The sequence below is a fragment of the Bos taurus genome, chromosome 11, assembly GCF_002263795.3.
Source record: "Bos taurus isolate L1 Dominette 01449 registration number 42190680 breed Hereford chromosome 11, ARS-UCD2.0, whole genome shotgun sequence".
Classification (NCBI taxonomy): Eukaryota; Metazoa; Chordata; class Mammalia; order Artiodactyla; family Bovidae; genus Bos; species Bos taurus.
The window spans coordinates 82,760,411-82,784,414 of NC_037338.1; the positions used below are offsets into that span (position 1 = coordinate 82,760,411).

Genomic DNA, 24,004 nt, shown 5'->3' on the forward strand with positions numbered 1-24,004 from the left:
GTATTGGTGTTTTTTTTTCTGGCTTACTTCACTCTGTATAATGGGCTCCAGTTTCATCCACCTCATTAGAACTGATTCAAATGTATTCTTTTCAATGGCTGAGTAATACTCCATTGTGTATATGTATCACAGCTTTCTTATCCTTTCGTCTGCTGATGGACATCTAGGTTGCTTCCATGTCCTGGCTATTATAAACCATGCTGCGATGAACATTGGGGTACACATGTCTCTTTCACTTCTGGTTTCCTTGGTGTGTATGCCCAACAGTGGGATTGCTGGGTCATATGGCAGTTCTATTTACAGTTTTTTAAGGAATCTCCACACTGTTCTCCATAGTGGCTGTACTAGTTTGCATTCCCACCAACAGTGTAAGAGGGTTCCCTTTTCTCAGCACCCTCTCCAGCATTTATTATTTGTAGACTTTTGGATCGCAGCCATTCTGGCTGGCATGAGATGGTACCTCATTGTGGTTTTGATTTGCATTTCTCTGATAATGAGTCATGGTGAGCATCTTTTCATGTGTTAGCCATCTGTATGTCTTCTTTGGAGAAATGTCTGTTTAGTTCTTTGGCCCATTTTTTTGACTGGGTCATTTATTTTTATGGAATTGAGCTGCAGGAGTTGCTTGTATATTTTTGAGATTAATTCTTTGTTGGTTTCTTCATTTGCTATTATTTTCTCCCATTCTGAAGGCTGTCTTTTCACCTTGCTTATAGTTTCCTTTGTTGTGCAGAAGCTTTTAAGTTTAATTAGGTCCCATTTGTTTAATTTTGCTTTTATTTCCAATATTCTGGGAGGTGGGTCATAGAGGATCCTGCTGTGATGTATGTCGGAGAGTGTTTTGCCTATGTTCTACTCCAGGAGTTGTATAGTTTCTGGTCTTATGTTTAGATCTTTAATCCATTTTGAGTTTATTTTTGTGTATGGTGTTAGAAAGTGTTCTAGTTTCATTCTTTTACAAGTGGTTGACCAGTTTTCCCAGCACCACTTGTTAAAGAGATTGTCTTTTCTCCATTGTATATTCTTGCCTCCTTTGTCAAAGATAAGGTGGCCATAGGTGCATGCGTTTATCTATGGGCTTTGTATTTTGTTCCATTGATCTATATTTCTGTCTTTGTGCCAGTACCACACTGTCTTGATGACTGTGGCTTTGTAGTAGAGCCTGAAGTCAGGCAGGTTGATTCCTCCAGTTCCATTCTTCTTTCTCAAGATTGCTTTGACTATTCAAGGTTTTTTGTATTTCCATACAAATTGTGAAATTTGTTCTAGCTCTGTGAAAAATACCGTTGGTAGCTTGATAGGGATTGCATTGAACCTATAGATTGCTTTGGGTAGTATACTCATTTTCACTATATTGATTCTTCCAATTCATGAACACGGTATATTTCTCCATCTATTAGTGTCCTCTTTGATTTCTTTCACCAGTGTTTTATAGTTTTCTGTATATAGGTCTTTAGTTTCTTTAGGTAGATATATTCCTAAATATTTTATTCTTTTAATTGCAATGGCGAATGGAATTGTTTCCTTAATTTCTCTTTCTATTTTCTCATTATTAGTGTATAGGAATGCAAGGGATTTCTGTGTGTTGATTTCATATCCTGCCACTTTACTGTATTCATTGATTAGTTCTAATAATTTTCTAGTGGAGTCTTTAGGGTTTTCTATGTAGATGATCATGTCATCTGCAAACAGTGAGAGTTTTACTTCTTGTTTTCCAATTTGGATTCCTTTTATTTCTTTTTCTGCTCTGATTGCTGTGGCCAAAACTTCCACTTTCACTTCCAAAAGTGAATAGTAGTGGTGAGAGTGGGCACCCTTGTCTTGTTCCTGACTTTAGAGGAAATGCTTTCAATTTTTCACCATTGAGGATAATGTTTGCTGTGGGTTTGTCATGTATAGCTTTTATTATGTTGAGGTATGTTCCTTCTATTCCTGCTTTCTGGAGAGTTTTTATCATAAATGGATGTTGAATTTTGTCAAAGGCTTTCTCTGAATCTATTGAGATAATCATATGGCTTTTTTCAATTTGTTAATGTGGTGTATTACATTGATTAATTTGTGGATATTGAAGAATCCTTGCATCCCTGGGATAAACCCCACTTGGTCATGATATATGATCTTTTTAATGTGTTGTTGGATTCTGATTGCTAGTATTTTGTTAAGGATTTTTGCATCTATGTTCATCAGTGATATTGGCCTGTAGTTTTCTTTTTTTGTGGCATCTTTGTCAGGTTTTGTTATTAAGGTAATGGTGGCCTCATAGAATGAGTTTGGAAGTTTACCTTCCTCTGCAATTTTCTGGAAGAGTTTGAGTAGGAAAGGTGTTAGCTCTCCCCTAAATTTTTCGTAGAATTCAACTGTGAAGCCGTCTGGACCTGGGCTTTTGTTTGCTGGAAGATTTCTGATTATAGTTTCAATTTCCATGCTTGTGATGGGTCTCTTAAGATTTTCTATTTCTTCCTGGTTCAGTTTTGGAAAGTTGTACTTTTCTAAGAATTTGTCCATTTCTTCCACGTTGTCCATTTTATTGGCATATACTTGCTGATAGTAGTCTCTTATGATCCTTTATATTTCTGTGTTGTCTGTTGTGATCTCTCCATTTTCATTTCGAATTTTATTGATTTGATTTTTCTCCCTTTGTTTCTTGATGAGTCTGGCTAATGGTTTGTCAATTTTATTTATCCTCTCAAAGAACCAGCTTTTGTCTTTGTTGATTTTTGCTATGGTCTCTTTTGTTTCTTTTGCATTTATTTCTGCCCTAATTTTTAAGATTTCTTTCCTTCTACTAACCCTGGGGTTCTTCATTTCTTCCTTTTCTAGTTGCTTTAGGTGTAGCGTTAGGTTATTTATTTGACTTTTTTCTTGTTTCTTGAGGTATGCCTCTATTGCTATGAACCTTCCCCTTAGCACTGCTTTTACAGTGTCCCACAGGTTTTGGGTTGTGTTTTCATTTTCATTCATTTCTATGCATGTTTTGATTTCTTTTTTGATTTCTTCTGTGATTTGTTGGTTATTCAGCAGCATGTTGTTCAGCCTCCATATGTTGGAATTTTTAATAGTTTTTCTCCTGTAATTGAGATCTAATCTTACTGCATTGTGGTCAGAAAAGATGCTTGGAATGATTTCAATTTTTTTGAATTTACCAAGGCTAGATTGTGGCCCAGAATGTGATCTATCCTGGAGAAGGTTCCATGTGCACTTGAGAAAAAGGTGAAATTCATTGTTTGGGATGAAATGTCCTATAGATATCAATTAGGTCTAACTGGTCTATTGTATCATTTAATGTTTGTGTTTCCTTGTTAATTTTCTGTTTAGTTGATCTATCCATAGGTGTGAGTCGGGTATTAAAGTCTCCCACTATTATTGTGTTATTGTTAATTTCCCCTTTCATACTTGTTAGCATTTGTCTTACATATTGTGGTGTTCCTATGTTGGGTGCATGTATATTTATAATTGTTATATCTTCTTCTTGGATTGATCCTTTGATCATTATGTAGTGTTTTTCTTTGTCTCTTTTCACAGCCTTTGTTTTAAAGTCTATTTTATCTGATATGAGTATTGCTACTCCTGCTTTCTTTCGGTCTCTATTTGCATGGAATATCTTTTTCCAGCCCTTCACTTTCAGTCTGTATGTGTCCCTTGTTTTGAGGTGGGTCTCTTGTAGACAACATATATAGGGGTCTTGTTTTTGTATTCATTCAGCCAATCTTTGTCTTTTGGTTGGGGTATTCAACCCATTTACGTTTAAGGTAATTATTGATAAGTATGATCCCTTTGCCATTTACTTTATTGTTTTGGGTTCAAGTTTATACACCCTTTTTGTGTTTCCTGTCTAGAGAAGATCCTTTAGCATTTGTTGGAGAGCTGGTTTGGTGGTGCTGAATTCTCTCAGCTTTTGCTTGTCTGTAAAGCTTTTGATTTCTCCTTCATATTTGAATGAGATCCTTGCTGGGTACTGTAATCTGGGCTATAGGTTATTTTCTTTCATCACTTTAAGTATATCCTGCCTTTCCCTCCTGGCCTGAAGAGTTTCTATTGAAAGATCAGCGGTTATCCTTATGGGAATCCCCTTGTGTGTTATTTGTTGTTTTTCCCTTGCTGCTTTTGATATTTGTTCTTTGTGTTTGATCTTTGTTAATTTGATTAATATGTGTCTTGGGGTGTTTCGCCTTGGGTTTATCCTGTTTGGGACTCTCTGGGTTTCTTGGACTTGGGTGATTATTTCCTTCCCCGTTTCAGGGAAGTTTCAACTATTATCTCCTCAAGTATTTTCTTATGGTCTTTCTTTTTGTCTTCTTCTTCTGGGACTCCTATGATTTGAATGTTGGGGCATTTAACATTGTCCCAGAGGTCTCTGAGATTGTCCTCATTTCTTTTAACTTGTTTTTCTTTTTTCCTCACTGATTCATTTATTTCTACCATTGTGTCTTCTAATTCACTAATCCTATCTTCTGTCTCCATTATTCTACTATTTGTTCCCTCCAGAGTGTTTTTGATCTCATTTATTGCATTATTCATTATATATTGTGTCTTATTTTTCTATCTGTCCTATCACTTCTCTGTTCCTTTTAGCATTTGTTCTGGGATTTACAATGTACATTTAAAAATTAATTATACAGTGTGTATCTCTTCCCTCCTACTCCTTTGTACTGTTTTCTAACTTTTTAAATAAATGTTAAACCTCTACAGTATATTATTAATTTTTTGTCATGTAACTAAGGAATTAAACAAGGATGGATCTCTTATTTTTTCTTCTATTTTCCACCTCTATTATTTTTAACTTTTTCTTTTTGTGAAAGTTTCCATTTGGTAGTGTTTCTCTTCAACTTGAAGACCTTATTTAGTATTTCTTGTAATGCAGGTCTGTTGATCTGAAACCATTTTTGATTTTTGCCTTCATTTTTGTAAAATATCTTATCTGGATATAGAATTCCAGGTTGATTGTTTTTTTTCTTTCAGCTCTTTAAAGAGGTCATTGCATTGTTTTGATGAGACGTTAACAGCCGTTTCTATTACTGTTTTCCTGTAGGTAATGTCTCTCTTTTCCAGCTGCTTCTGAGATTTTCTCTTTATCACTGATTTTAGAAATTTGACTATCATTGTTCCAGGAAGGGGGACCTCTTCCAGGGCCCAAAACTGGGCTCTTGTTGAACACTCGGAAATGAATCGTCCGAGGAGACACATGTGCTGACAAAGCGAGAGATTTTATTGGGAAAGGGCGCCCAGGTGGAGGCTTATTAGTTCCGTGTTCCTTACCAGGACCTCCTGTGGTAAAACAACTCCATGCAAATAGTTACTATGGTGTCTGGCCAGGGTGGGTGGTTTCAGTCAGTGTGCTTCCTCTAACAATATGACTTGACTTCATTTTTCTACTTTATCTTCCTGTAGGTCCATTAAGCCTCTAAGATCAGTGGATTTGTAGATTTCATCACATTTAAAATTTTATGGATGTTATTTAAAATTCAAATAAAGTTTTCTAACTCAGTCTCTTTCCCCTCTCTGGCACTTATAGATTGGTTGTGATTATTCCACTGGTTACTGATATTCTATTAATTTTTTCAGTTTTCCCCTCTTTTTTAATTTGTGTAGTTTATTTTGTGAAGTTTTCAAGGTATCAGTTTAAACTTTTTTTTTCCTCTACAGTGCTTAATGTGCTTTTAAGTCCATCCAATGAATTTTTCATTTCAGGTATTACCTTTTTCATTTCAGTAATTGAGCATTTTATAGTTTCCATCAGATTCTTTTTGATTCCCTATTTATTCGCTTTGTTTATACTTTTTTTTGTATCCCAAAATATGTTTTAATAGCTATTTTGAAGTCCTTGTCTGCTTATTCCTCGATAAGTATCATTTCTGGGTATATTTCTATTGACAGGTTTCTTTTTTTTTTCATGATATGGGTTATGCTTTCCTGCTTCACATACTTTGCAACTTTAGATTATATGCTCAACATTATGGGTGCTGTGTTATAGAGTGTCTGGTATTTGTTATCTTTTCTTAAGGGTATTGCATTTTGTTTTGGGAAGTTAATTTCTTTGTGGATTGGCTTAATTTTTTAAGACTTATCAGTGTTGTAGGATATGCTTTACAGTAGCTTTTATTTTAGGGTTAGATCAGTTCTACTTTAAGATGAGGCCTGTCCAGGATCTCTTAGAAATGCTCAAAGTGTTCAGTGAAGTCTCTCCACTGTGGCTGCTGCTGCTGCTGCTGCTGCTAAGTCGCTTCAGTTGTGTCCGACTCTGCGAGACCCCATAGACGGCAGTGCACCAGGCTCTGCCATTCCTGGGGTTCCAGGCAAGAACACTGGAGTGGGTTGCCATTTCCTTCTCCATCCACTGTGGCTAGCTGGAACTTATTACCATTTCAGATCCTCCCTAAGATCTGCTAGTTGTTCTCCCTCTGATAACTCATCCTCTCCAAGTGTGTACAAAGTTGTGTTTGGCCAGAAACCCAGGGATTCCTCTCTGCATACTTTGGGCATTCCTTTTCTGCCTTACCCACTTGCGTCTGGAAGGTTGCCTTGCAGATTCTAGTCAGCTTGGTAGCTCCAAACTCTAACCTTCCTCGCAGTTCAGTTAGACTTCCATGTCCTGTCTGAGGTCCCTCTTCATACACCTAGTGGAGAAAGTGCTTCCTGGCAGAGAGCGAGGGCGAGCCTGGGGCTCACCTCATCCGTTTCCCTTTCTCCCTGTCATCACATCTTGTCCTGCTTGTAATAAACCATCTGAAAATAGTTCTTTGCCATATTTTATTTTTATACTGGGAGGCCTAATCTGAAACTAGTTACTCTGGTTTTTTTTTTTCCGTTTTAATTACAAAAGCAGTACATAATTGTAACAAATTCAAATAATGAAATCGAAAAGTAACAAGATTGTATTATCTTAATTTGCATTCTTCATAGAATGTGAACCCCATTTTATTTATCTATTTCCCTATTTGTGGAAATTTACATGGTGTACTGTGGCTTATTTTTTTCTTTCTCTTCTTATCTTTGTCCCCTTCCCCTTGTAACAATGCTGGAAAAGACATCCTGTTTGTCCGTGGGTATAGTATTCAAAGTGTAGCTACTGCCATGTTTCCTTCCTGAAAGTTATACTTTATACAGCCAGGTCAAAGGTATGAGTGAAGCCATTCTTTTTCCACTATCAGCACCATGAGTGAAAATGAAGTTGCTCAGTCGTCTCTGACTCTTTGCGACCCCATAGACTGTAGCCTACCAGACTTCTCAGTCCATGGGATTTTCCAGACAAGAGTACTGGAGTGGGTTGTCATTTCCTTCTCCAGGGGATCTTCCTGACCAAGGGATCAAACACAGGTCTCCCGCATTGTAGGCAGACGCTTTACCCTCTGAGCCACCAGGGAAGCCTGAGCTAGTTAAGAGTACCTGATAAAAAAGTCCTATCCAGGTTGGAGACAGTCCCTTAAATTATGTCTTTTTCCAGTCCTGGTTGCAGGTCATGAGGCATCTGATCTTCATCCAAAGATAGATTACTGAGATAAACTTCAGAAACAAACTTAGGGTGTTCTTTAAGAATTCAATTAAATTTTACATTAATATCACATAACAGCAAAGAACTATCCAAGAAATGAGTCTTACTACCTCCATTGGTAGACCTCCATTAACAAACTGGGATTTAACATTTATTAAAGCATCTTTTTCTCCCTATAATTACCCTCATTTTAATCAAATATAACCAAATTAAGTGCTTACAAATGAAATAATTATAAATTAAACAATAAATTCCAGGTTCATGTGAACTAGGAAATATTCAGTAATAAATACCTGATATTAATGTTTGTTTGTTGACCTATCTAATATAGAGATGTCTTAGAGTAATTAACAGTAAGTATAATATTTTTACTGTACCTAGGTTTAATATAAGTTAAATATTATACCTGTTACGAGTTTGTCAACAAGGACATTACCTCGAGTGAAGAAACTTCTAAAAAAAAATGTAAATGAGGTGAGCTTTTATATAAACTCTATTAAGAATAATTATTCTTTAGAAATATCTATCTAAAATAGTCTCTCCAGATTGGTGTAACTTAAATTTCTAAGGGTTGTGCCAAGTGTGCTAAGTGTTGGAAGTCTATTGAGTAGTTAGGTCATTTCCAAATAAAATAAGACTTTGAAACATTTACTACTAAACACTAATTTCCTTTTACAGAGAAACTAAAGAAATTTGGGACTATAAATGAAAAATGTTTGGTGCCATCCTAAAACGTTCTAAGAAAGCAAGGGTTTTAGAAATTATCACTGGTATTTATGCTCACCAATCTATAAAATGCTAATATAAAAGTTCTTGGTTGTTAAAGGAAAGTAGGAAGTGTGTTTTCAGTAAAAAAAAAAAAAAAGTATGAAAAAATACTAAAAAGAGTTATGCATGATCAGTTATGCATGATCAGAGTTATGCAAAATTGGATTACAATTAGTTAGATAAATGGATTTTGTTAGAAATGACACAGCCATTAGAAAACCGGTTAGTCGACTAGGTCCAAGATGACAGAGCTGACTTTCACTAGACCTTGAGCCTTGGTATTTACACCTGTTGTGACATATCAGCAAGCAATGATACACCCATCAACATTGACTAAATCTGACCAAATGTTCTAAACCCTTTTAATTGATCTTTTCGATAAAACTTCCTAAATAGAATTCTTTTGAAGTTCTTTTGACCTCTAGCTAACTTTGGGGTGCTTCAGAAGACCCCTGAAACATCCCAAAGGGAGATATTAAACTGTGTTTATTTGATTGGTTAAATTACATGAAAAAGATTATCAAATGAGTAATAAATCCACTCATAATGTATGGTAAAATTACTAATACAGATATCCTAGAAATTATATGAAGTTCTTAATATTTTGATATGTCCTGGTATTCTAATGAAAAACCTGATGACTTCACAAAAGTTAACAAAGGACTGAATGAACCAGCAAATATGTTTATAACTTTATGGTTTCTATCTGAAAAATTACAGGTTTGAATCTTGTGTTTTCTGGGAGTAGGGAAAACCTTCCTCTCAAACTAATTATGAAAATAATTTGGTAAAATTATATGTTATAAACAAAACAATTATATTTTCTCTCTGACTCCTCCAGAAATTTGAAACTCTTAGATTTCCAGTAAGTTTATCACATGAGCTAGGAAGGTTATCTCACTAACCGGTTCAAATCAGTACTATAAGGTACCCATTTTCTAAAATATCATCAGGTTAGCAGGGGGGAAAAAAGCATCTCATTTCTAATTTGCATATCTTTATTTATTAAGTAAAACATGTTAAGTGGCTATTTTGTGTGTGTGTGTGTATATGTGAATAGTTAGATCATATCCTTTTGTCTATATTCCTCTTGGATTACTTGACTTTTCTTTATTGACTGTGTCCTTATTTGACTATTCTCTTATTATTTCTGTATTATAGTATGAATGTTATCCTTTGTCATTTGTTGCAGATATTTTTCCAAATCCATTTGCCTTTTACATTTGTTATGTCTTATTTTCACAGAGGTTTTTTTTTTTTTGTTGTGGGGGAGTGGTAGCCACTCTTGTCATTCTTTTTTTCCTTTATAGCTTCAAACTTTCTTATGCTTTAGAACTTTCTTGTTCTAGGACTGTATAGTTTTTCTCATATGTGCGAACATTTAGATAATTAACTCCTCTGCGTGTCTTCTAGTCCTGCTAGTTTGTTCTTGCTCACTGGTTCTTGATGTCAGAGTCAGAGAATGTTTGGGAGACTATGTTCATTGAACCCTTGGTGATCGCCCCATGGTCACACCCAGCCGTTGGACAGCATCACTGAGAATAAAGCCCAGGGTTCCTTATTTTCAGTTCTTCCCCTTTTCCATCTCTAATTTGGGTACATGAGCACTGGACTGCAGTGTGCTTCTTCAGCCCCGGGGTGCTGTTGTGTACCAGCAGAGTATGAGGCGCTGGTGATAAAGTTATGAACAGAATGGACACAGCATCTAACGTTGTGGAATTAATAGTTTAATGCACAAGGCAGATGGTGAGAAGTAGACATATATACTGATTTGGGATAAGGGCTGTGAAAGACATGAAATCATCGGAATGGAGGAGAACAGTGGGGCCTTGAGGCTGCTGAGACAGGGCAGTTGGAGAACGCTGCCTGAGCAAGTGAGATTTACATGGCGATGTGAAAGATGGAAAGGAGCCCAGGACGGGTTCAGGGGAAGAGAGTTCCAGGCCAAGTGGATGGAAGCTCTGAGGTGGAGGCAAGCTCAGCAGCTGGTTCTGGATGAGAGCAGGTATAAACGGCTTCTCCAGGAATGGGGTAATTGTCAGATTTTTGAATACTTTCAGAAAACTCCATTGACACTGGCTTTGTAAAAATCTGTGCTGTTCATTCATCTCTAAAACCATACAGAATGCTGGCAAAATCTGGTGATACCATCTTCATTTTCATATTGTTAGGTGAAATTTTATCTTGTAGTGAAAACCTATCTTTATTTGGGTGAGAACACATGCTGAGTTTTCTGGAGCGGCTGGTTATAACTGGAAGTGATAGTAAAAACAAATTCCCTTCAGATGGGGCTTATTTCAGACAGATACAGAATATTGTACGTAAATCTGTTTATCTTCCTATAAAAATGAAATAAGAGGAAAGATCTGTTATCACAGGTAAAACAGAAATAATGGAAAATGTTGCGGTGTTTGTTTAGCACATTAATATTTTTCAGACATTAAATTGTCCTCTTGCTCGTGTTCCTATAGCATCTGCGAGTATATGGGTCTCGGAGTCTTGTGTTGTTATCATTCTGTGTGTAAATTCACTTACAGGTTTCATAATTTTTTTTTAAAGCTATGTGAGGACAGAGAAGTGACTTTTTTTTTTCAGTTTATTGTCATCTTAAAAATTGCTTTTCCAAAGTGTATGCAGTTCTTTGGTAGGCTTAAAATTCACTAGACCCTCCTGTATTCAAGGGCCTCTCTTGTATTTTTTAGTATGCTTTTCACCTTTTGAAAAATAGAATGAAGAAACTCAAGGAAGTCGTGTATATTTTTCCCATGAACAGAACATATTTTACGTATATTGTAGAGATAAGAGGGAGGTTTGAATTCTATAATATTCCTCTTTTAGGTGGAAGAAAGACTTCAGTTATATAATTCATGTTTAATTGTTTGTTAGTCCCTAAGGAATGGTAAACCCTTACCATTATTATAGATTTTTCTTGGGCTTTGCTCATTAGTGAAACATCTTGTTCCAGGTCCTGGGATGGCACTGTCGAGTAAGACCTTGTCTCAGAGACTTGTGGGGAAAACACTCATGTAAACACATCGTCTGATGCGATAAATGCTGAGGGACTTTTGTGGAGCATATTTGGGGGCACAGTTTTGATAAGTGTCAAAGAAGGAAGAGGTGACAGTTTGTTACCACAGATGGTTGTCACCAACAAGAAGCCTTTGAATAGCATTGGAGATGAACCTTCTAGGGAGAAACAGCAGTGTGTGTGAAGGTTACAGACTGGAGCCGCATGGTTTGTGCGCCGGTGGTTGTGCTGCTGGTGAGCTCCAAGGTGGATGATGGAGGAAGGGGTGGGAGGTGAATGGGAAAACCCTGAGGGGACCTTTGGTGAAGGGCCGTTCACATCTGTGAGGGAGTTTGGACTTGATTTTGTTGGAAATGGACAAGCACCAGGGATTTTAAAGGAGCAGAAGGATGGGCTCTGTTCACCTTTCTTTTTGACAAAGATAACTTGGGATACAGTTGAGGAAAGGTTAGAAGGGAAGAGCCTGAAGTTGGGGAGACCTGTTAGGAGGCTGTTACGAGAGTCTAAGCCAGAGATGATGAGCCTGAATTGGGATATTAGCAGAGGAAGAGAGAAAAGGTGAAACATTTCAGAAGCACTTCCGAGGCAGTAATCCTCAGGCTAAATCCAGGCTCTGGCTGAGGGATTGTGAGCTGTGATGAAGCCAACGCTGTTGGGGGAGCGGCAAGCTGAGATTCTGGCCTTTGTTTGTATCCTGACTCCTGGCGTCACCTGGAGTCTCCTAATTATTTGGAGTTTTTGTTGGTCAAGGCAAGGCACTGGTCCTTCCTGCTTCTTCAGTTCTGGGATTCTATGGGGAAATGGAAGCAAAGGAAACAGCAGAAACCTCAAACCAACCTAATGCAGTTCAGAGCTGCACTGCCCCTTTTTCTTTTGCAGCTGGTAGCCTTTCTATTATTGTACTGAAAAATTTGAAACAGAAGAAAAAATCAGGTGTTGGATTAGTAAGGTGTTGATTCTCCAAGTTTTATAATTGTGTGATGGAGAACAAACAGTTCTTGATTCCCTTGCCTAATATGTATTTTTTCTCTTTCTAATACTGTGTTGATATAATTTCCCTTTGTTTTTCTTCAGCATCTGTATTTGAAATAACATATTTAAAAGATAAAATACGTATCTAAAAGATTGGCAGTTGAAATTTTCTTTTATTTTTGCTTTTGGAGGAACTTAGCTCCCTGGATTGGAATCATTTTCTGCCCATATTCTATGCTCTTGATCTCTCTTAATTTCATAAGTATTTTGAGGGATATCATTCGTGGGTCTTTACCTGATGAGGACACGCTCAGCATTCAGTAGACCACTGGGTCAGTAGACTTCATTCTCAAGTAAGTGGGGCAAAGCTTGTCATGGTTTACTTTTGCCCCTCTTCCTTGAAGTGGCTTTTTGGGAGCTGTTCTTTTCTCCTGAATGGTTGTGTTAGAGACCTTTAGGAAATGATGTCATACTTGAATATTCTTCTTGCTGCAGAAACTGTATGTTAACTATCTTTATAATGTTAAAAGCACTTCCTTTTTCATTCTAGTTCCAAAAGACCCAAAACCACAGTGGAGGCGTGTGGCTTGGAGTTACGACTGCACCCTGCTGGCCTATGCTGAAAGCATGGGAACTGTGAGGGTGTTTGATCTCATGGGAAGTGAGCTCTTTGTTATTACTCCGGTATGTACATACCCATACCCAAAAAACTGCCTTTTATGTATAGGTACTTGAATGAATGAGTGAATGTGATGAAAGAGGAAATATACATCAGGATAATAAGCTGTGGAGTTAAGATCTTAGATCTAGTTAGAGAGCTGTTCATGAAATATGTCTTCTTTGTATTTTGAAATGCACTATGCAGACATCAGTTCAGTTCAGTCGCTCAGTTGTGTCTGATTCTTTGTAACCCCATGGATTGCAGTATGCCAGGCTTCCCTGTCCATCACCAACTCCCGGAGCTTACTCAAACTAATCTACCATTATTACAAGATGGTAGTAAGTAAGTACTAAATTAGAGGTGTTCAGTTCAGTTGCTCAGTCGTGTCCGACTCTTTGAGACCCCATGAATCGCAGCATGCCAGGCCTCCCTGTCCATCACCAGCTCCCGGAGTTCACTCAAACTCATGTCCATCGAGTCAGTGATGCCATCCAACCATCTCATCCTCTGTTGTCCCCTTCTCCTGCTGCCCCCAATCCCTCCCAGCATCAGAGTCTTTTCCAATGCGAAGAGTCAACTCTTCGCATGAGGTGGCCAAAGTATTGGAGTTTCAGCTTTAGCATCAGTCCTTCCAATGAACACCCAGGACTGATCTCCTTTAGAATGGATTGGTTGTAGAAAGTGGTAATAAAGTTCCAGTGAAGGAAAGAAGTCAATGGGCCATTGGAACAGAACAGAACCAGCCTGAGAGGAGTTAGAATTTGTTACCATAAAAAGGTAGAAATTGAGATGGAGGGTGAAGAAAAAAAAATTAATGGTGGTAGTAACTTACATTTGTGTAGTGCTTTGTGTTTCATTAAGGACTGATGTATATTCATGTGTAATTTTCACAACACCCTTTGAGTAGACTGGGTGCATAGTATCCTCATTTTACGGTTTAGAGAGCTTAAACTGTGAGGAAGTAAAATGACTTTTCCCCTGGTAATCCAGTTAATTAGTGTCTCTTTTAGGAATTCAGTGCTTTCTTTTTTTTTTTTTTTAACTTTGTATCCTCCTTCCTCAAGTGAACAGGATACAGGGGCAGGAAGAACGGTGGTCCTAATTCTGGCTGCATTTTAGAATCACCTGTGAAGCTTTATAAAGAACGGAAAATGAAACAAAACAAATTATTGGATTTCCCAGGCTACACCTAGAGAAAGTCTGACTTAATTGATCTGAATGGGACCCTAAAGATAATGTTTCAGGTCTTTCAACTGATTCTAGTGAGCAGCTGGGAGTGAGAACCAAGGATATAGAAAATGGTTTTTGTTAAAAAATGAGTGGAAACACTTGAAAAAGTACACTGTACTCATGTTATAGAAGTTCTGGGGAACCAAGTAAAGAAGGTTGAATTATTATTTTCTAGAGTGGCACTGTTTGTGCTAAGTTACTTCAGTTGTGTCTGACTCTTTGTGACCCTATGGACTGTAGCCTGTCAGACTCTTCTGTCCATATGATTCTCTAGGCAAGAATACTGGAATGGTTTGCCATGCCCTCCTCCAGGGGATCTTCCCGACCCAGAGATTGAACCCACGTCTCTTACATCTCCTGCATTGACATCGGGTTCTTTACCACGAGTGCCACCTGGGAAGCCCTAACACTGTTCAATAGAAATTTAATCTGAGCTGTAAATGTGATCACATGTAATGTAAAATTTTTTAGTAACATTAAGTTCAACAGGTGAAATTAATTTTATTTAACATATCCAAAATGATTGCATGTTGAAATGACTGTAAAAATTATCAGTGGAATATTTCACATTATTTCTTTGGTACTAAGTCTTTGAAATTTGGTGTGTCTTTTTATGTTTTTAGCTTGTCTCTCTTTGTATCTATCAGATGTTCCATAGCCACATGTGGCTACACTGTTGATATTTTATTGAGTGGTTTTAGACAGTGAGGGTCCACTCAGGGTGGTGAATGTGATTCCTGAGGTGCACAAGCCTCCAGATCTTTAGCAAATATAGACTGATATTTAGCTGATGGAAAAAGGCTGGCATTGAGTGACTGTTTTAAGAGTCCTTCCCTTTAAATTGCTGATTAGACAAATGGAAATAACTGGAGACTGCTTTCTTCTTCTGTCTTTCTTTTTAATGTAACACTGGTTACGACTGGCAGTGGAAATTAACATTTGAGAGCTTATATCTGAATTCCGTATCTTAAAATTCTTTGAGGCTGAATGATAGGATTAGTTTTGTTTTTTTTTTTAATTTGTCTCCCCTTATTTTTCAATGGAAATATAGTCAAAACAGAAATTCAGTTACTAAGTGAACATCTCACCCAAAGAGGATGCTGTGGTTGGGAGGGCTGGTCTAGACTTGGATGTGTAGTTCTGGGCACTTTGGCTTAGGTGATTCTTCATATACAATCAGTTCTGGGGCTATCTTAAGGTATGCCTTGCAAGGCCAGTGTCTTGAATAGCCTTCCATTATACATGTGGTAACCTATATCTAGTATTTTTTAGTGACTTAATTTCTCTCTTCCATAGGCATCTAGTTTAGCAGGCGATTTGAGCTATGCCATTGCTGGGCTGATATTTTTAGAATATAAAGCAAGTGCACAATGGTCTGCAGAACTCTTGGTCATCAATTACCGAGGAGAACTTAGAAGCTACCTTGTAAGGTAAAAATACACTTTATTTGAGATGCCCTGTTTGAAATAATGTTTTCTTCCTTGCTTTAGTGTTAGATTTTGGTGCTTTTTTTTTTTTCTTTCAGCATTTTATTATGGAAAATTGCAAATATAAAAGAAAGGTGGATTTACTATATAGCACAGGGAGCCTGTAGTCAGTGTCTTGTAACAACCTATGATGGAAAATAATCTGAAAAATAATATATGTGTATTACTGAACTACCTCACTGTGTACCTGAAACATTGTAAGTCAACTATACTTCAATAAAATATGTATGTTAAGGAAAAAAGGGGAGATAAATTCATTCACACTTACGAGAAATGCTTTGTTAAATAAACCTGTATATAATTTTAAAAAGGTTGAAAGAATTTTGTAGTAAGCTCTCATATACCTCCACTTAAATTCTGCTTAGCATTTTGCTGTACCTGCTGTGTCATATTTCTATCTAGTTCTCTGGCCATTAATCAGTCCTATTTTTCATGTATTTCAGAGTCAGTACTTATTATTTTAGTATAGTGATAGTGAAGTTGCTCAGTCGTGTCTGACTCTTTGTGAACGCGTAGACAGTAGCCTACCAGGCTCCTCCGTCCGTGGGGTTTTCCAGGCAAGAATACTGGAGTGGGTTGCCATGCATATTTTAGTATGCATATGATTAATTAAAGTTCAGAATGTACTTAATGGTTTTCTTTCGATCGAGAAAATTTGCATGCAATGAAATGCGCAGATCTGAACTGTACCAGCCAGTGAATTACGACAGATGCATACACTTGTGCAATTCAAAGCCCTGTCCAGATACAGACACTACCATCAAGCAAGAAAGTTCCCTCATGCCTCTTCTTTTTGTCCATACCCACCCTCAGAGGAACTGCTATTTATAATTTTTCTTCATCATAGATTAGTTTTGCCTGTCCTAGTGATTTACACTAACAGACTCATAGAGTATGTACTCTTTTTGTTTAGGTCTCTTTCATTCAGCGTATCTTGAGACTCGTCCTTATTTGTATACGCATCAGTAGTTTATTCTTTTTATGGCTGCTTAGTACTTCATTGTATGACTATCTAGTCTTAGTTAGGGTTGTTATAATAAAATACCATAACTGGGTGGCTTAGCAATAACAGAAATCTATTTCTGACAGTTCTGGAGGCTGGAAGTCTGAGATCAGGGTTCCAGCCTGGTCAGGTTCTGGTGAGAGCTCTTTGTTGGGTGCAGACTGCCCACTTCTCCTTATATCCACACATGATAGAGAGACAGCTAGTTAGCTCTCTAACCTCTTCTTATAAAGACACTAAACCCATTTTGACCTAATAGTTCCCAAAGATCCCATCTCCAGATATCATCACATTGATATTAGGGTCTTAAATGAATTTGAGGGGATACAAGCTTTCAATCTGTGGGGATCACAAATCCTCAGTCCATAGCACTCTTGATCTGTTTATCCCTTCTTCTATTGATGGAGCTCTCAGTTTCCAGTTTTATAAATAAAACAGCTGTGACCACTCTTGTGTAAGTCTTTATGGATAAATGCTTTCATTTCTCTTGGGTTAGTATCTTTGAGTGGAATTCCTGAGTCATAGGGTGGATATAGTTTGTTTTTTGTACGAAATTGCCAGACTTTTTTCAGAGTGGGTATAGCATTCATAGTCCTACTAATAATTTTTCAAAGTTCTGGTGGTTTTACATCCTCAGCAATATTTAAGGATATAAATTTGGTGGTGTGTGTCTTTATAATTATAGACATTTTAATGGGTATTTAGTGGCATTTCATTGTGGTTTAATGGTATTTATTTCTTACTTACCTTCTTGAATTTAGTGTTGGAACACATCAGAGCTATCAGGAGAGCCACTGTTTCAGCTTCAGCAGTCATTATCCTCATGGAATCAACACAGCTATTTACCATCCCGGGCATAGGTAAGCAGCCGTTTGCTCTCATATTTAGTGGAGTATTAAAGTGGATGTAGAAGCCTTGGCGCAGTTTCAGAGGGAAGAAATTGTCCGTTCTGATTTTTATTTTGGCTTCATTTCCTCCTCTTGTGTATAGTTGCCTTAATGTCTGTGGTATTGTTGTAGTCCCCTTCTGAACATTCATGCTCATCTGTCTGGCACGCTGAGCTTCTTGGAGCCAGACTGGGCATTGGGAATATTCACTGAGGAATGTCTTTTCTCTTTGTTCTCTGAGTCTGTTCATATTTGTAAAATGAAGATAATACAGAACACGTTGCATTGTTGAGGCAGTTCAAAAGCAGTGCACATGAAATGCCTTGGCATAGAAGGACCTCAGTAGCTGTTCTTCCCTTCTTCTGTCCTTCTTTGCAAGTTGGGGCTGCACTGATTATTGCATAGTCAATTTCTGCCACTCCAGGCACAACTCCGAGATACTGTGGACTCAGTTCCAGACCTCTGCAATAAAAGGGATATTGTTGCAATAAAGGGAGTCACACACATTTTTGATTTCTTAGTGCCTATAAAAGTACATTTACATTATATTGTAATTTTAAGTGTGCAATAGCATTATGTTTAAAAAATGTGCATACCTTAATAGAAAAGTGCAAAACAGTTAACAGTAGTAACATCAAAGATCACTGATCTCAGATCATCATAATAAATGTATTAATAATGAAAAAGTTTGAAATATTGAGAGAATCACCAAAATGTGACACAGAGACATGCAGTAATTGCTGTTGGAAAACTGACACTTTAGACTTGCTCTTTGTGAGGCCGCCACAGAATTTCAGTTTGTAAAACAAAAAAGCAGTATATGTGAAGTGCAGTAAAGCAAAACAGAGTGAAACAAAGTTGACCTGTGTGTTTGATTCTTCTTGTGTGCCACTTATCCATGTATTTGCCAGCTACGCAGAGGGTCACCTAAAACTTTTGACATTTTCTGCTTCCCATGATTTCTCCCTTTGACTTTGTTATTTGTGAATGAAATTTACATATATTTTATAAATTAGTCAAGCTAACTTTTTGGTTCTCTAAAATGGAGGAATAAATATCAAATTGAGCCAGGCAAACCTTGCTTGAGTTCTGAATTTTGAGACTTACCCTCTTGGCAAGTACTTAAACTCTGATCCTCAAGTGTACTTAAGTATTTTAATTGAAAATGTATGAAAGTTTTCTTTCTGTTCAATCATAGGTCTGTCCTTCTGTTGGTTCAGAATGTTATGATTATGAAGTTTTTATACTAAAGTTTTTATACACACACACACCTGTACAGCTCCAATGATTTCCTGATTATACTTTCTTGATCCCGTCCCCTCCAGTCCCCTGTTGATAACCACTGTCCTAAGTTTTGCTTACATCTCTTGCTTTCTTTATAGTTTTACCACTTATTCATATTTAGTTATGAGTGTATTTGTTGCTGTTGTTCACTTGCTAAGTAGCGTCTGACTCTTTACAATCCCCTGGACTGCAGCGTGCCAGGCTTCTCTGTCCTTCAGTATCTCCCGGAGTTTGCTCAGATTTGTTTCCATTGAGTTGATGATGCCATTCAACCATCTCATCCTCTGTCACCGCCTTTTCCTCTTGCCCCGCCTCAATCTTTCCCAGCATCAGGGTCTTTTCCAGTGGGTTGGCTCTTGGCATTAGGTGGCCAAAGTTATTGGAGCTTCAGCATCAGTCATTCCAATGAATATTCAGGGTTGATTTCTTTTAGGATTGACTGGTTTGATCTCCTTAGTGTCCAAGGGACTCTCAAGAGTCTTCTCCATCACCACAGATTGAAAGCATCAATTCTTGGACACTTAGTCTCCTTTATGGTCCAACTCTCACATCATACGTGACTACTGGAAAAAGCATAGCTTTGACTATATGGACCTTTGTCAGCAAAGTGATGTCTCTGCTTTTTACTATGATGTCTAGGTTTGTCATATGAATATGTAAGTGGAGTCACATAGAACAGGGGTCCCCTACCCCAGGGGTGCAGATGGATCACACATCAGGAGGTCAGCAGCAGTCCTGCGAGCTGAACTTCATCTGTCACTCTGCCATAGCTCTCATTACCCCCTCAATCATCCCCCCAACTCTGGCTTTTGCTTTGTTTATTTCATGATGACTCCTGATTGTCTCTCTGTTGTTTTTTTTTTTCAGGAAAGTAAGTGAGGTTCTCTTGGGATCATAGGTTTGAAATGATCATACACTCAATAGTTATCGCATGATAATAACTTGTCATAAGTGAGACTATATTCATTATTTCTTAAGGCTTTCACTTTGTGGCATAGGATGTAAGTAAGTAAAGGTATTTCTGGAGGAGTGGTCTCGAAATGAAAGTTTTGGAAAGGTGAATTATGAAACCACTGAAGGAGACCCTCTTCTTGGTTTTGCAGTCATATACAATTTGTGACAGCAGTCAACTTGGAGATGGATGGCTGCATTAAAGTTTCTGAATGAGAATTGTTATAAAGCAAGGAATATGTGTAAATGTCTTGTTGTGCATGACAAAAATATTGCTAGTTGTTTATATTTTCCATTATGTGATCTTTTTTTAAATGAAAGAACCTGAAATATTCATCACATTTTTTATTTATTTTTGGTTATTTTAGTAATGTGAGCCTGTGGTATTTTTCATCCACAAGGATTCTGTAAATGTGAAATAAATCAGCCAGACTGGAGTTAGGATAAATTGGTAATATACAAACTCAAGGTTTTATGCTGAGAGCACTATTGAAGGAGAGAAATTGAGGTGTAAGTTGGGTAATATGAAAGAAAAATTAGTTGAGAAGCTTTGGGATAAGCTTTGAGGATTTGCTGATTTTGACTGTTTTCTTTCTTGTCTTCTAACTCACAGCCTAAGAATGCATTTTATCCTGTCCAGACTATCTCGTATTCCACTTTTGCTCCCCTCCTACACTTACCCTGACTCTTCCTCTGTTTTCTGTTCTCAGTGTTGCCTTTGTGTGTTAGATTTGGCTTCTATTGTACCCGGATTCCAGCTAGGAGGAATTTCGTACCTCTGCATTTTTAGAAGGGACTACATTAAACTTTAGTACAAGTGGGTTGTGCGCTTGGTGGTGATTAGGTTGTGGTGCCTGCCCTGTAGGAGTGTACAGTCTATTTTAGGAGTCACACATTCACAAATAAGGGCACCCACATAATATGAATAAGTTACAATACAGTAGTCTGCCCTATCCACAGGGTGTATGTCCCAAGACCATCAGGGCATGCCTGAAACTTCAAATAGTACTGAACCCTGCATATAGTGTTGTTTTTTTTTTTTCTCCCACATACATATATACCTGTGGTAAAGTTTAACTTATAAATAAGGCACAGTAAGAGAATATTTGAACTGCCAGCATCATTACTCTTGTGTTTTGGGGCCATTATTAAGTAAAATGAGGCTTACATGAATACAAGCATTGCAGTACCTCACCATCCATCTCTGATAACCTGGATGGCTACTGAGTGCCTGAAGGGTGGGGTGCACTGGCCAATGGCATGTCATCTCTTGGGGCAGGATGGGGCAGGATGGGGCAGGATGGAGCAGGATGGCACGGGAAGGCCCAGGATTTCGTTATACTACTCAGAGTGGCGTGCAGTTTAAAACTTGTGAACTGTTTATTTCTGGAATGTTCCATTTCATGTTTTTGGACTGCAGTTGACTCTGGGTAACTGAAGTTGCAAAAGGTGAAACTGTGGGTAGGTGGGACTCCTGTTTATATTTTTAAATGATAGCTTCTGCTTTCAACAGCTTTTTTGTTGTTGTTGTTTTGAGGTTTTGATCCTAATTTTATTGTAAATTTCTACAAGCAAAATCTGACTTATTCAACTTTGAGCCTCCAACAGTTCTTTGATAACTGCTCAAAGATAATTAGTGTTGGAAGCTAACTTTTTCTAGGTCCTGAATTATATCTCAACAAACACAAAAGGTGGAAAACAAGCCTCTTTTCTTAGTCCTTTGTGAGAAGCCACTCATTCTCGGAATCCTTGATGATGCTTTGGTATTTTAAGTGTATAGTTCAGTGATTTTTAATAAATACGTAGGGTTGTGCAAGCTCTACACCAGTCAGTTCTAGAATATTTCCAGTGCTCCTAAAGATCTCTCATGCCCGTGAGTTTCATGGAATGTAAATCACAACCTCAATAAAACTGTAATAAAGAGTGAATTAGAAAGAAAAAAGATCCTTTAAGCAGGTTTTCATTTGAACACTTTCTTTTTAAGTTTTAAAATTACTTTTAATTCACATATAGTAAAAAGGGTGTATGTTTTTTTAAAAAATTATTGAAGTATAGTTGATTGACAGTATTTTATTTCTTCTTTACTATAAAGTGATTCAGTTGCACACATATATATTCCTTTGCATATTCTTTTCCGTTCTGATTGCTCACAGGATATGGAATATAGTTTCCTGTGCTGTACAGGGGGACCTTGTTGTTTATCAGTCTCCTATATAATAGTTAAGCTCTACTGATCCCAAACTCCCATTCCTTCCGTCCCTTCCCATCCTCCTCCCCCTTGGCAACCGCAAGTCTGTTCTCTTATGTCTGTGAGTCTGTTTTTATAGATACATTGATTTGTATTGTATTGTAGATTCCACATGTAAGTTATATCATGTGATATTTGTCTTTTTCTTTCTGACTTTAATCTCTGGGTCCATCCATGTTGCTGCAGATGGCATGCATATGTTTTGATGACTGAGTAATACATGAGTTGTGTGTGTATGTGTGTGTGTGTGTATACACACCGCATCTTCTTATCCATTCATCTGTTGATGGACATTTAGGTTGTTCCCATATCTAGCCAAGTGATACTCTTGGCTATTATAAACAGCGCTACTATGAATACAATGATGCATGTATCTTTTTGAAGTATAGTTTCGTCTGGGTATATGCCCAGGAGTCGGACTGTGGGATCATAGGGCTACTCGAGTTTTCTGAGGAATCTCTATACTGTTTTCCCTAGTGGTTGAGCCAATTTACATTGCCACCAACTGAACACTTTTGTCTTTATGTTCAGAAAGATATCCAGGTTTATGTTAAGAAAGATACCTATGTTTCATATAGTCTATAGGGAAAAACCATGATTGATTAATAATGTTTCATGGTTGTGTTAAGGATTAATTCAAGCATTTGAGTGATTTTTTTTTTTCCCTTTTAGTCACCTGTGTTAAGCCAGATACAGATTCTACAAAAAAAGTGTGAGACAACATTTACAAGGAGTAATAAGCTAGGTTTTCAGCTTGCCTATGTATAGAGTACAGTTAGGTAGGAGTGAATTGGCTAAAGAGTAGTTGGGTGATTGCATTCTCCTAAATGTGCATTCATAGTATTTGCTACTATTCTGTGCAAGTCTCAGAAGATGGACGAGGAGATAGTCTTTAGAAATCTGTTAATTTTAGGGGATACTGAGGAACACCTTTAAGTAATGGCATACTGCAGTACTAAAGGGCTGTGTCTCCTGATTTGGTCATCTCTTGGTGGGCTTCTGATTTCCCCTAAACAGCACTCAGCATTTTATTTTTTATTATTATTATGTATTTATTTATTATTTATAAGCATTATTTATTTTACTTTTTATAAAATTTATGTTTAATGGAAGGATAATTGCTTTGCAGTATTGCATTGGTTTCTACCAAACATCACCATGAATCAGCCATAGGTTCACCCACGTCCCCTCCCACTTGAATATTCCTCCCTCAGTGTTTTAAATGCAGGCGTCCTTCACACTCATTTACTTGAGATACCCCCTTTATCCCATACGTTGTACTTAGTGGGGGGATCAAAAATGTCTTGTGTGAACGAGCTCTCAGGAGACATAACAACCCAACTGGCACGGGAAAGAAAACAGGCCTGGGCACAGACTGGGAAGGGGTGTGGGTAGAGTACACAGAGGGGCCACCATCTCAGTACATCACCCTCGTCTAGGGAAAGGTCCCACAAATGTTTTAATTTTATCTTGTGGAAGAGATAGTGTTGAGAATACCCTACCTTAAAGGTTTACCCAAGAGCACTAGCACATTTTTCTTCTTTTATAAGCTGTAAGATCCATATAGACCTATGAGATGCTTTGGGGAGGTAATCAGTGAGCCTTTATATCCATTACATTGCTGTAAAATTGCCCGCCTTTCTTTCTGGTTCCTAAGGTCATATATATTCTGTGAGAATCAGGTCAGTGGTGTGTAAAAGATATACTATATTGACAGCTGGAGGAGCAGTTACGTATAAATTGCATTAGGAAATTTCTCATAAGCCCTAGCTAGATAAGATTTAATAATTTTATGAAGGATTGCTTCTAGAAAATGAATGAGTGCCGTAGTCCTGATCCTTGTTGATTATCTTCTACTGCAGCGAGAGAGTGTGTTTGGCCTTTGGTAATGTAGGGGCTATTGACATTTGAGAGATTAATGTGCAGCTTTGTAGCTGGCAAGTGTGAATGTCAGAAATTGAGTATCTTAACTTACATTAAGGAGTTTTTCATGTTG

General features: G+C 37.5%; 1 protein-coding gene across 1 annotated transcript in view; it reads left to right on the top strand.

Moving 5' to 3' along the window:
* NBAS (NBAS subunit of NRZ tethering complex) overlaps positions 1-24,004 on the top strand; it is a gene marked incomplete in the record, with an annotated part of 468,052 nt that overhangs the window by 21,118 nt on the left and 422,930 nt on the right. Inside the window, 3 exon segments of the mRNA NM_001192550.1 lie at positions 12,808-12,941; positions 15,445-15,578; positions 17,400-17,498. Of these exon segments, the coding sequence (NP_001179479.1) occupies positions 12,808-12,941; positions 15,445-15,578; positions 17,400-17,498 (367 nt within the window).